Source organism: Gopherus evgoodei, chromosome 1, assembly GCF_007399415.2.
Source record: "Gopherus evgoodei ecotype Sinaloan lineage chromosome 1, rGopEvg1_v1.p, whole genome shotgun sequence".
NCBI classification, from domain to species: Eukaryota; Metazoa; Chordata; order Testudines; family Testudinidae; genus Gopherus; species Gopherus evgoodei.
In genome coordinates this window covers 221,261,396-221,275,550 of record NC_044322.1, presented here as the reverse complement: position 1 = coordinate 221,275,550, position 14,155 = coordinate 221,261,396, and the positions used below count along the sequence as shown (strand labels likewise).

The following is a 14,155-nucleotide window of genomic DNA, read 5'->3' as shown; positions in this document are numbered from 1 at the left end:
AGTCTGGAGCTGGCTGGGGACGAGGAGTGAAGTGGAGACGTAGGGGGTTTGGCTTACTGCCCCCCAGAATGGACCCGGCCGAGGGGTCCGGTTTGCTGTATCTACAAGCTCTGTTTTAGACCCTGTTCCTGTTATTGAATAAACCTTTGTTTTATTGGCTGGCTAAGAGTTACGTCTGACTGCAAAGTGAGGGTGCAGGACCCTGTGGCTTCCCCAGGACCCCGCTGGGGCAGGCTCGCTTTGGGAAGCGCACGGAGGGGCAGAGGATGCTGAATGCTCCAAGGAAAGACCCAGGAGGTGAAAACGTGTGAGCTTCTTGCCCTAAACAAGTCTGCTCCAAGGGAGAGGAGGCTCCCCAAAGTCCTAACTGGCTTGGTGGGGAGCAGTTCCAGAGCATCGCCCGGTGACTTCGTAACAACTGGTGGCAGCGGCGGGACGTACTGCACCCCGTAAATGGCGCTGCTTGCAGTAAGTGACTGGGGAGCAGTAGAACAAAGGAGGGATAATGAGGACCAGGTGTGCTGAAGGCTCAGAGAGGGACGGTTTCAGGGGGCGGTTAACCTCTGGGAGTGTGTGACCAGCGAGGAGGACTGTTGGAGTAACGGGGTCCCCCTGAGGACTGCAGCGAGCAGTCTCAGGGGCAGAGGAGCTTGCCGCTCGACCCTGGGAGAGAGAAGGATTTTTGCAGTAGCAGGGTTCCCCCTGGGGATTGCAGGAGCAGTCCCAGGGGCGGAGGAGTCTGCAGCTCAACCCTGGCAAAGAGAAGGGCTGGCACACCAGGGGTTCGGTTCTTCCTGGAAACCATGGAGGAGCCAAGAGCACACAGGCCTGTGAGTGCAGAGCCACTTGGAAACGGTGAAGTAATGGCCTATCACCATCTCCTTAAGAAGAACATTGTGATCCTGTGCACAAAGAGAGGGTTACGCATGGGGAAATTCACCAAGGCACAGTTAATCGTGCAGTTGGAGGAGAAGGACCGCTCTAAGGAGCAAATTCCTGGCCCAAATGGGGCTACAAAAGGATCTAAGAGCAGCTGGAGCAGCAGCCAGGCATCTCCAGGAGTCTGGTCCCCAATCAGACGAGGATCTTCACAATTGGGTTCCCCATCAGGAGACTGGAGACGGATGGGATGGGAGCAGAGCCCGAGAAAGCAAGAGGACCGTGAGAGAAAGCAAGAGCCCGAGGAAAAGCTGCAGAAGAAGCAGCAGCAGCGTGGACTGGTGATGATGGAGCAGAGAGACATAGGGGGCTGCCCAGGGGTCAGTGGGGAAACACGCCTGCGGGGGCAAGACCCTTTGACAAAGAGAACTGTGGTGGTGCAGCCCCAGATGCTGAGGAACTGTGGGACCTGGGTGAAGTTCCCTGGGGTGAAGCCTCTCGCCCTGCCTATGGCCCAGATCCCTGTGCAGACCCAGGAGGGGTCAGGCTGGCTGGTAGTTGAGGTTCTCCAGGATATCGGCTCGGAGGCCCTGTTGGGGGGTGACTGTCTCCCCATGGGACAGGATCCAGGCCCCGCTCCTGTAACGACCGAGGGTTTGAATTCAAATCCAGGGAACCAATTGCCTAGGATGGAAATGGTCAGTGAAAATGCAAATGACCTGGCTGGCAGGGGGGAGGGGCTGCTGGGCTCAGGATACTTGCCTGCCTGTAACCAGCCCCCTGGGGCTGAGTGGGAGGAAGAGATGCTTCCCGCCCCCCTGCACACCGGAGACGGGGCTCACGCTGGCTTTGATGCTGTGACCAGAGCAGAGAGCTCGCTGCCTGCCCCCACTGGGACAGCAAGGGCAGCGCTGAGCACGGGGGGAGCTGAGACCTCAGCTGAGTGGGGGGACACCCAGGCAGGGCAGGTCAGCTGCCAAACAGGTTTGCCTGGTCCAGACGTGCTGCTGGGAAGTGATTACACAGCAGGGAGGGAGCTACCAGGAACAGGGCTCAGGGGGGCTGTGACCCCAGGCCCAGCCAGCGAGAGGGAGCAGGTCCCACTCTCTGCCCCAGCCGCTGAATCCCAGACCGAGCTGCAGAGGGATCCCTCCTTGGAGAAGCTGAGGGAACTTGCTGGCCACAGCGCTGCAAACACCCTTGGGGAAGGCTGCAGGGACAGAGTCCTGCAGGAAAAGGGATCCCTGTACCGGGGCTCCCCAAGGGGAAGTAAAACTGGGGGGAATCTGGAGGCAGCTGGTGGTGCCCCAGAAATTCACAGGGTTCTTCCCTCTCAAGCTGCTAAATGGGAGGAGAGTGAGGGAACCCCTGAACCTAAAGGGGGAGGATTGAATGGAGAAGGGGGAAGACCCCCTGGGAAATCTCTTCCCTGAGGTGGGAGACAATCTCCCCATCAGGTGTTCCCCGTTCAAAGTCACTAAAAAAGCAACCTAAATCCTGAAAAAAGAGGTCAAAAACATGCTGGCTTTAAATGGGATCCAGCCGTTTTACAGCCCATGGGCCTCACCCGTGGGGCTGATCGCCAAGGGAGATAGGATGATCTAGTTTTATGGGGGCTATCAGAAGCTTAAAGCCATCACAGTGTCCCATACCGACCCCATGCCTAGGCCTGGGAAAATTCTAGACAAGCAAAGGGCGATGAAAAACTTGGCCCTGGCAGACACTGATAACATGTGGATCTTTAGCCAGGCCTGGAAAAAACAGGTGTCCCAGATAAAGAGGGTGCTGGGCTGCCTCAAAAAGGTGGAACTAATGGTAAAAGCTGGAGAGTGTAAGGTGAGGATGGCAGAGGTGTTTTATCTGGGCTACAAGGTGGGGAGCGGCTGCCCAAGCCCAAAGCTGGCCAAGGCCAAGCTGAGGGCTCTTAACCAAGGAAGCCCGAATCACAGACCAAAGGGCTGGGAAAAGACCCAATCCCAGCTTAAACCCCAGGGGTACTGGGGTGGCAAAGGGTGTGGGCTGCATAAACCTTCCCACATGCGGTCTGCAAGTGCCATCAAGCACACCCAACCTAAGGGAGGGTGTGAAACTGTACTGCCCTGGTGTAACTCACACCAAGAAATGGGAGAGATGCTGGGGCATCCATCGGAACAGTGGTGGGTTCGAACTTCCCCAGGTCACTGGCTGAAGTGACCTTGCTCAGTTCGGTCTCGAAGGGGGGAGAGATGTGACGAACTGGGAATGTTCTTAATGTTTTCTCTGAATACTGTGTTGGTGCCTCAGTGTCCCCTAGGCAGTTCATAAGTATCTGGCAGAGCAAGGGCCAGTGCACCTAAATGCCTGGCACTCTGTCTCCTAGCAACTGATGGCCTGGGCCCCTCCCCTGCAAAGGTGCCAGCTGAAGGTGTTGGAGACAAAGGGATCAGGTGACCTCCTGGCCCGGAAAAGGAGCTGAGCAGAGAGGAGGGGCTGGGAGGGGTTGTTAGTCTGGAGCTGGCTGGGGACAAGGAGTGAAGTGGAGATGTAGGGGGTCTGGCTTACTGCCCCCCAGAATGGACCCGGCCGAGGGGTCCGGTTCGCTGTATCTACAAGCTCTGTTTTAGACCCTGTTCGTGTCATCGAATAAACCTCTGTTTTACTGGCTGGCTAAGAATCACGTCCGACTGCAAAGTGAGGGTGCAGGACCCTGTGGCTTCCCCAGGACCCCGCTGGGGCAGGCTCGCTGTGGGAAGCGCACGGAGGAGCAGAGGATGCTGAATGCTCCAAGGAAAGACCCAGGAGGCGAAAACGTGTGAGCTTCTTGCCCTAAACAAGTCTGCTCCAAGGGAGAGGAGGCTCCCCAAAGTCCTAACTGGCTTGGTGGGGAGCAGTTCCAGAGCATCGCCCGGTGACTTCGTGACAGCCACCGGTCCTGCTCAGGCCACTGCCAGCTGAGTAAATGAAACCCCAAACCGGCAGCGGGCTGGTGGCTGAAACCCTAGACAAGGATCCCAGGCCCTGCTCAGCCCGCTGCTGGTCTGGGGTTCTGACCACCAACTCCTGCCAGCCAGGATCCCGGCCGCAAACCCCCCCTCAGCCCACTACCAGCCTGGGATTCTGCTTACCCAGGCTGGCAGGAGGCAGAGTGGGGCTGGCAGCTGAGCTCTTGACTGGCAAGGGGCCGACAGCCGGAACCCCGAAGTAGCAGTAGGCTGAGTGCTGCTGGCACCCCAGACTGGTAGCAGATTGAGCCACTCAACCCCCCACCGGCCCTGCTCAGCCCACCACCAGCCCACTCCGCCCGCTGCCGGCTGAGTGAATGGAACCCCAGGCTGACAGCAGGTTGTGTGGTTCAGCTGGCCTGCTCAGCCCACTGCCAGCCTGGAGTTCCTTGGGGGTCCCCAGGCCAGCAGCAGGTGCTGAGTGGGGCCGATGGCTGGTATCCCAGCTGGCAATAGGGCAGCAGCCGGAACCCCAGAGCAGTGATGGGCTGAGCCGCTCAGCCTGCTGCTGCATACCATCAAAAATCAGCTCACCTGCCACCTTTGACACGTGTGCCGTAGGTTGCCGACCCCTTCTTTATACACTAGTAAGGAGATGAGCATATTACAGTTGTTGGAGGGCTCTTATCAGGAGTAACAGGCTATAGGAAAGCCAGTCAACATTTTTTGTTTCTCTGATGAAAACTGGCCCACTCCCTGCCTCAAACCAAACCTGTCACTAATAATTGTCAACAACTTAATTTTCTGTTTTTGGCTAAGATATTGATTAAAAAAAAGATATTGAAATTGGATTCAGGATTGTTAGCAAGAATTTTTGGAAAACAAAGTTGTTAAATGACAATCTAAATGGCAACACAGTACTGCTTTCATGCTTGGCTCACCCCCCAGCCTGCTGGTCCAACAGCTGCAGTAGAAGAGGAGATAGGTGGAAAACTGCAGGACCCCAAAATCCACCTCTTGGGGTGCAGAGTGGCAACAGCAGCAGCAAACCCTCAGGTCCAATCACACGCCAATGAGCACCACCACCAGCCTTACGGACCATGGTGAAGTTAGCACATCATCTGATCTCAGGGACGGGGCACCCATGGAGCCACAGCAGTTCATCCTGCCCTGTGCAGCTCCCCCCAGATGAGATGGATCGCTGGCAGCTGCCAGCCCGGGGGAGAGGCGCTCCCCAGCTGGGGTGGCCAGATCCAGATGTCCTGACTTTATAGGGCCAGTCCCGATATTTGGGGCTTTGTCTTATATAGGCATCAATTACCCCCACCTAGAGTGACCAGACAGAAAGTGTGAAAAATCAGGACAGGGATGGGGGGGGGGTAAAAGGAGCCTATATAAGAAAAAGACCCCAAAATTGGGACTGTCCCTATAAAATAGGGATATCTGATCACTGTACCCCAATCCCCTATCCTGATTTTTCACACATTTGGCTAACCCTAGCCAAGCCCTGTGTGACATTGCAATCCTGGCTGCCTGCCGAGGAAGTGAGTTACTTTCACTTTCATTCCTCAGCAGGCAGCCAGCCAGCCCTCCCCCCACCTATCCCCCAGCACCTCACCCAACCCAGCCCTGACGGAGGGGAGGGAGGAGAGAGGGGTGCTCCTGGGGAGAAGGGAGAAAGGAGGGGGTGCTCCATGGGGTGGGGGGGAGAAGAATGGATGTTATGGAGGACAACAAAGGATACTGGTTCCAGAGCCACAGAGCCTGCCTCACCTCACCTCAGCCGGGGGGAAAGGGTCACACTCACAGGTGAGCTCCTTCCCCAACCCCTACCCCCTCATCTTCCCAGAGACCCCAGCAGCTAATCCCATTCCTCAGACTGTGCTGCATTCGTCTCTCTGTAGGACCCAGCAGCCCTGCTTCTACACTGTCTGGGCTGCCTGCAGAGTGGTGCCCCCAGGCAGAGTGAGGCCCTATGCGGCTGCCTATTCTGCCTATGCCTAAGGATGGCCCTGCACAGAGCCTCTGGGCCCTCCTATCCAGGCTGTGCCTACATCTGGCATTTTCTTTTTGTGTAACTTCCCTAACATCTGGCCTTTCCTATCCATCCATGCAGCTACAGCTCTTGTCATCCTCTCCTGTCTCAGTTACTCCAACATCCTTTTCTCTGACCTCACCTTGCACATCTCCATTCTGAAGGAAAAAGCTACCTCCTGGTCCTCGAACATGACCTATGAGGGAAGGTTGAAAGAACTGGGCATGTTTAGTTTTGAGAAAAGAGTGAGGGGGGACCTGAGAACAGTCTTCAGATATGTCAAGGGTTGTTATAAGAGGATGGTGATTAATTGTTCGTCATGTCCACTGAAGGTAGGAGGAGAAGTAATTGGCTTCATCTGCTGCAAGGGAGGTTGAGGGTGAGTAATACAAAAGCTTTCCAGCAATAAGGATAAGGAAGTGCTGGAATGGATTACAAAGAGAGGTTGTGGAATTCCTGTCCCCAGAGGGTTTTAAGAACAGGTCAGACAAACTTATGGCATATTTATACCATATCCTGCCACAGGGCTATGGGGAATGGAGCAGATGACCTCTTGAGGTCCCTTCCAGCCCTATATTTGAAGATTTTACAATTCATTGCCTTAGCCCTTTGCTTTGATCACATCTCCGGTGGAGCATGCGGATCATGTTTGCGGATGAGCTGCGGGTATAAATTTTGAACCTAGAGCCCTGCAAATCTGCAGATATCCATGGACCATTTTTGCAGATCGCAGCTTGGACGTGGATATAAATTTTGTATCCATGCAGGGCTCTCTCTGTCTTACTTCTGTCTATACCTACAACTTAAATGTATTAAATACACATTGATTACATTTGAAATAACATACGGGATGACCATAACAATGATCAATGAATGATAAAATGAACTAATTGGCTCCATGAACCACAGAGACTCTTCCTTTTCCATCCCCACCTCCAAGAGCTGCCTTCTCTTCCCTGCATGTTCTTTGGATCTTCGAATCTGTCCCCCCTGAAGTCAGATGGCCTGATTCTTATTCTTCACATTCTCCTTTGGCAGAAGAATTAGTCTGTGGCTCCTGAACTACACCATCTAATTTGCCAGCGTTCTCCACGCACAATGTTTTTTATGCTCCCTCCCTTTACACCTGAGTCCATAGATTCCCGAATGCTGCAGGATGTGTTTTCCTCACATCTAATGCTGCTTGAATCCCTGCATTCAGTCAGTGACATATTATCGCCTAGGCCAGCAAATTTGCAGGGGCGGCAAATTTGCTCATGCCCCCTCCCCAACTCCTCCCCTTCCCCAAATCCTCAGCTTGCCTCCTCCCCTAGGTGCACCGCGCTTCCCTCCTTCCACCTCCCTCCCAGGTTTGCTGCATGAAAGCGCTAGGAGGAAGGGAGAAGCGAGTAGCGGTGCGCTCGGAGGAGGCAGAGCAGAGGTAAGCTGTGGCCCGCGGGTGTGAGGAGCAAGCCGGGGAGGGGGCGGGAACTACTCCCCACCCCAGCTCACCTCCGTTCCACTGCTGCTATCCCCCGAGTGCGCCACAACTCTCCTTCTCCACCGTCCCTCCCAGGCTCACTGTGTGAAAGCGCTGGGAGGAAGAGAGGAGAAGCGAGTAGCAGCGTGCTTGGGGAATAGCGGAGATGACGCGGGGCTGTGACAGTGCAGTTCTGGCGGGACCCAACTGAGAGTGCCAATTCAGGACTGCTTAAACAGGGCAGTTACAGCCCTAGGTTGGGGTTTTTCCACCTCTATGGCAAACCAAACCAGCCAGACAAAAAGGACTTTGGTTTCACCCCACTGGCTAACCACAAGTCACACATGCAATTTCCTTAGACACTCCAGTCTCCCAGTATCACCACCAGTCCCACTCGTCCTGGGGATGAATGGTTATGAAAACCAACACCCCAATAAAAGAAAACAGTTCTCTCAATTGCAAAGAATCAAGCCCCAGACCCAGGTCAATATACACATCAGATCTTACTCACAAATCACGCTGTTGCCAATCCTTTTAGAATTTAAAATCTAAAGGTTTATTCATAAAAGAAAAAAGATAGAGATGAGAGCTAGAATTGGTTAAATTGAATCAATTGCATACAGTATTGGCAAAGTTCTTAGTTAAGGTTTGTAGCAGTGATAGAGTAAACTGCAGGTTTAAATCCAGTCTCTGGAGAATATCTCCCGCTGGGATGGGTCATCAGTCCTTTGTGCAGAGCTTCAGTTTGTAGAAAAGTTCCTCCAGAGGTAAGATGCAGGACTGAAGACAAGATGGAGATGAGGCATCAGCCTTTTATAGGCTTTACAGCAAAATGAGTCTGGAGTCACCTGGGCAAGTCCTTGCATACTTTGCTTAGGCCTGGTCCACACTACAGCATTAAATCGATTTAAACAGCGTTAAATCGATTTAACGCTGTACCTGTCCACACTACAAGGCACTTTAAATCGATTTTAAGGGCTCTTAAAATCGATTTCTGTACTCCTCCCCAGCGAGAGGAGTAACCCTAAAATCGATATTACTATATTGATTTAGGGTTAGTGTGGACGGAAATCTAAGTTATTGGTCTCATTCTTTTACTGAGCTACCCAGAGTGCACCGCTCTGGAAATCGATATTAATATATCGATTTAGAGTTAGTGTGGACGGAAATTGAAGTTATTGGTCTCATTCTTTTACTGAGCTACCCAGAGTGCACCGCTCCGGAAATCGATGGTAGCCTAGGACCATGGACTCACACCACCAAATTAATGTGCCCTAGTGTGGACGCATAAAATCGATTTTATAAAACCAGTTTTATAAAACCGGTTTTAATAATTTTGATTTTATGCTGTAGTGTAGATGTGGCCTTAGTTACAAGGTGTATCTGCCTTCTCTCCATGGGTTAGTTGTGTAGCTGATGGTCCTTAATGGGCCATCAATCAGGCTAGGCAGAGCTAACACCAACTTGTCTGGGATGTTTTCCAGAAACACAGCACAAATTTGAAATACAGACAGTACAGAGCCAATACTCATAACTTCAACTACAAAATGATACATACATATAGACAGTATAATCATAACCAGCAACCCATAACCTGGTCTTAGACATAAGATTTGGTGCCTCTACAGGACCTTGGTTGCAACCATGTTCTATATGGTCCCAGATTATATCAATAACGTCACAGGGGCTGGCGAGCGCGGGGAGTAACTCTTCCTGGGGCGGGGGCAGGGAACCAGTCCCTGCCCAAGTTCACCATCACTCCACCTCCGCCATCCTCTGAGCGCGCCACAACTCCCCTTCTCCCCCCTCCCTCCCAGGCTTGCCATGGGGGAGCAGAGGTGAGCTTGGGGGTCGGGGGGATTGTAATTTTTTGAGGGCCTAGAGGCGGCAAATTTGTTAATCCACCACTGCCTTCAGTGATATCCCTGCCCTTTCTATTCCTCATTGCACTGAACCCCACCAGCCCATGCTTACTGTTCCCAGTTGCCCCAGGACTCTCATTGTCTCTGGACCTGTCAGCAAGAAGCAGTGCCAGGGAGACTTGCCTTCTGTCTGGAGTCTTCACTTTCTGGGACATGTTCAGACACAAGCAGCTGCCAGCAACTCCGGCCCCAGAGAGACAGCAGCACACACAGATTCCCCCTGTCCCATCACCCCTCTCTGTCAGGAAGATGCAGTGCCAGAGACTTGCCTTCTGTCTGGAGTCTTCACTTTCTGGGACATGCAGTTCCATTCTCTGTGTTTTAGGAGCCTTTTTGATAATGAGTGTCTGGCTGTGTGTGTTCCCAGCAAAGATGGCGATGGTTAAGTCCCTCATAAACAGAATGTTCTGCACCTCTGAGCACCTGGGGAGCTGCCCCTGTGATTTTATTGGTTTTAAATGGACTAGGGATAAACTAATAGAATGTTTTATTTTATGACAAATGGCTTATGAATTCCTCTGATCTCCCTTGTTTTCCTTCCCTTGAGCAAGGTTTCCAGTTTCCATACCCCCTGCACCTCTCTCCTGCACCCTGGTCCACTGCATGGTGCATACCCCTTTCACACCAACCTCTGCCCCTTCCTGTGCCCCTAATCCCTGCCCTGTGTCCCCTTTGCCCCCAACCCTCAACCTGACCTGGATGCACAAAGCAGCTGGCGTTGCTGCGTGCTCCCCCATTGGAGTGCTGCTCCTCCGCCCCACGCAGCCCTGGGGGCTGGGAGAGGGGAACAAGGAGCCACGTCAGGGCTTCCTGCACCCAGGTCACTTTCCCTGCAGGCTGTGTAAGGGGAGGGCAGGAGAGCAGCAGCTCCTGATGCCTCAGTACAGCCCAGGTGGGGAAATGACGTGGATGCAGGGAGCCCTGGTGTGTGTGTTGGGAGGACTGTGTGTGTATGTGTGTGTGTATTGGGGTGGGGGGAGGATATGATGGACTGTACGTGTTGAAGGGAGTATGTGAAGGAGAGTGTGTGTGCCTGAGTGAGTGAGTGCGCTGTCTCTTTAAGAAAGCTCTCAAAGTCAGGAGCCTGAACTAGGCTTGTTCAGACACAAGCAGCTGCCAGCAGCTCCGGCCCCAGAGAGACAGCAGCACACGCAGTTTCCCCCCTGTCCTGTCACCCCAGCTTAGTGGAAACCGGGTACCCGGATGGGAGGGAGGGGGACACCTCACCATCAATCAGCAGCTCCCTCCCGCAGAGCAGTCAGGAGGATGCTCCCACTTGGGAGTGGACAGGGGCGACTCCAGGGGTAAACAGAGAGTGGGGGGTGGGGGGACAGGAACAGCAGCAGCTGCACACGTGGAGCAGGGCGGAGGAGACGCCTCTCTGCTCCAGAGCAGTCACCTGGCTCTGACGGCTGGTTGTCCAATTGCCTCCTGCAGCTCAGGTCTCTCCCACTCCCCCACGCTGCTGCTTATCTACTTCCTATGCTGTTTTCATCAGCGCAGTGAGCCTCTCGGTAGCAGGTCAGGTGGGAATCCAAACCCTGTGCCCGGCACCCCCTAGAGTGGGGAACCCGTACGGCCCACCCTAAGGGCCAGTCCTGGGTAGGGAGCAGAACTGATCCCCTCCACTGTCTCCTATGCGGAAGAGTTTGGGGGGAATTCAGTCCCTGATTTTTATTTTCTGTCTCTCCAGCACTTACTTGGGTTTGCTCTCTGCCTTTCCATCCCCAATTCTGAAATTTCTCTTCTATTCTAGCCAAGAAGCCAGAAGGCAGCAAAGCAGTTGGTCGGTCCCTCCAGAAGAAGACGGAGGAGAAGCGAGGGGAGAAACGGAAAGCAGCTGAGCTGGATGACAACAGAAAGAAGGTACTGACGGCTGGGTAGGGATGGCTTCAGACCACTGGGGGAACTGCGGGGCAGTTAAGAGACAAGGAAAACTAAGGCGCATTAGTGTTCCAGAACAAATCTGAAGCAGAGGCCATGTGCTGTGCAGGGGGCAGCTAGGCTGCTACGGTGTCTGCCATACTGGAGTCTATGGGCCTGATGTAACCTTCCCCTGAACCTTGCGTAGCAGTAGTATTCTCAGGTGACCAGTAAAGCAGCCGTTTGCAGCAACAAGCAATAGCCAGCCATGCCCTGAGGAGAAGGGCTAAGGGTTGGCCTGGAGCATGCCATTGCCAAGTGGGGCACCATCATTATCGGTTCACTTCCAGCTTTTTCACCTTCCATCCAGCCAAGGAGCTATGGAGACCCAGATCCCCACCCTACGGAGATTAAGCTCCAGAGCTGCCTCCTGGGCAGTTGATCCAGCAATTGGGAGGGAAGGGAGGTGCTTCCTCTAACTCTGCATTGTGGGATGTGCTCGCTCTCCGCACAGTACAGTGGGCTCCAGGGACATAGGTTAGGGGTTTGTTACAGGAGTGGATGGGTGAGATTCTGTGGCCTGCGTTGTGCAGGTCAGACTAGATGATCATAATGGTCTCTTCTGACCTTAGTCTATGAGTCTATGAGCTGATGGGGTGGTGAGGGAGAACGAGGAGCAGAATCCTCACCAGGAAGATGCTGAGCTAGCCGAGGCGCATGGGGAATTACTGCCAAGGTCCAAAGGGAATGTGTCCAGCCCCCATGAGCAGGGAAAAGCTGGTGAAAGTTACCACAGACCAGAGAGAGAGCAGGGAAACCACTCAGAGGAGAAAGTGGATGAACCCATTAATTGTCAGAGAACTCGCAGGGACCTCAAGGAAACTACATCCCAGGAGAAAATCCTCAGGGAAAAGAGAGAGAATACATGCAGTGAGTGTGGGAAAAACTTCCATTACTGTTCAGTCCTTATTTGACATGAGATAATCCACATGAAAGAGAGACCCTACGAATGCTGTGAATGTGGGAAAAGCTTCAATCGTACGTCAGTACTTATTGGACATCAACGAGTACACAGAGGAGACAAACTCTATATAATGCTATGAGTAAAACATTTCCTGCACTCAGAGATATGTCCTTATCTCTCATCAGAGAATCCACACAGAAGAGCGACCCTACGAATGCTGCGAGTGTGGGAAAAGCTTTCTCAGAGCTCAAATCTTACTGCACATCAGAGGATCCACACAGGAGAGAGACCCTATGAATGCTGTGAGTGCGGGAAAAGTTTCACTCTCCTCTCCTCCCTTATCTCTCATCAGAGAGTCCACACAGGAGAGAGACCCTATGAATGCTGTGAGTGCGGGAAAAGTTTCACTCTCCTCTCCTCCCTTATCTCTCATCAGAGAGTCCACACAGGAGAGAGACCCTATGAATGTTGCAAGTGTGGGAAAAGCTTCACTCATAGCTCAGGCCTTCTCAATCATCAGAGAATCTGTAAAGGAGATAAACTCCATAAAAACCTTCTCTAGAGCTGTCAAAAGACTTTTTTCTTTAATTCTTTTGACAATTCCGAGGTAGTGAGCATTAAGGCTGTCTGCATCTTTTGCACACTGTAGTCCCTCAGCTCCCACACGAGTTGCCCACTTTTGAAGCTCGCCCATCATTTGGGTGAATCCTGTGATCCTTTCTATCAACTCCATTGTCTTGCAAGTCATGGGAGCATGTGTCCTTTCTACCAGGAATGTCCATCACCCCGGGTGAGGGAGATGGGGGGTGTCTTCAACCAATTATGTTGAGATAAAATCTACCTGGGCCTCATCATTGTGGCTGCCATGGAGTTCGCTAGCTTGAGTCTTGCACTAAAGACATGGGCCATGGAAACTAGGTGAAGTTATCTAGCACATTTCCTCCTGATCTGACGTAACCACCATCACATTTCCTTGTCTAAACAAACCTGGAGAATCACATTTATACTCCTTCTCCCAGTGCAAAGTTATTGTTAGAGACGTCAAGTTCCTCTTTGAGGACAGATTGGCTCATTCCCTGTTGTTCTCACATTACCCTGGATCATGCAGAACAGCAGCTGTTTTGTTGACCATTTTTCTCAATTAAAATATAATTAAATATAGCAAAGAGCCACAGCAGTGTCAGGGACATAAGGGTCATTTCAGGCTCTGTGACACTGGAAGGAGATGCAGTGACTCAGGCATTCTGTCCTTCCCCATCACCCCAGAATTGTTACCTTGTGTCTGAGCCAGGCACAGTTCACCCCTTCATATTCCTCCACTTCACAAAGTGTCTGGTGAGGTAGTATTCTTAGCTATCTGTGCTTGGGAATGGTGCTTGGATGTCTTTGTTCCAAAATCAGAGTCAGTCTGGCAGGAGATGAAAGTGTCACAGACCTGGAAGGGGATTTCAAATGGAACCCAAGCACTGTTCAAATCCCATTTTCCCTCAGTTGGCAAAGCCACTTCTGGGAAGGTCAGCTGTTTTTTCCCCCTCTTTATGAAGATGCTAAAACTTTTGTAAATAACACTAATGAGACAGCACTGAGTGAAGCAGGTTTTATGGGAGAATCTCTCATCCTGATTCTGAGTTATCAGATGTAACCTACTCTGGAATTTCCCTTAAAATGAAAATGAAAGTGTCTTCTACTTCTCTGTGATATGGGTTTTCTATCTTTCATGAAGGCTCCTTGGTCATATAACTGCATCTTAGTTTTGTTTGGCAGAATGTAGCTCAGATTTATTGGGACATTTCCGACAAATGACCATCATTCTTTACTACAGGTTTGTTTTCCCCCCTATCCCTGCATGGTGACATGGAGAAAATTCAAATACAGTTCAATCAACAGGAGAGAATACTCCAAGCTGCTGGACATATTATCAGAGAAACAGTCGTGTGTTTAAATCTCCACTCTGAAAAGATGAACAGCAGCAGACCCCAAACCATGTAACTGACGGAAGTAAGTGCACATAGTCACAGGGTAGTTCAATTGTTTAAGTCAGTATTGCCTCAGATGATCCAGGGATAGAATTCCACAGCAAGTGACTTGGAACTAGGCAAAATGCCCAGGTAT

At 52.0% G+C, this 14,155-nt stretch overlaps 1 protein-coding gene across 1 annotated transcript in view; it reads left to right on the top strand.

The window, feature by feature from the left end:
- Positions 1-14,155, top strand: part of LOC115644461 — a 63,415-nt gene that overhangs the window by 9,289 nt on the left and 39,971 nt on the right. Inside the window, exon 3 of the mRNA XM_030548828.1 lies at positions 10,973-11,082. Coding sequence (XP_030404688.1) covers positions 10,973-11,082 — 110 coding nt within the window. The remainder of the gene's footprint in view (positions 1-10,972; positions 11,083-14,155) is intronic.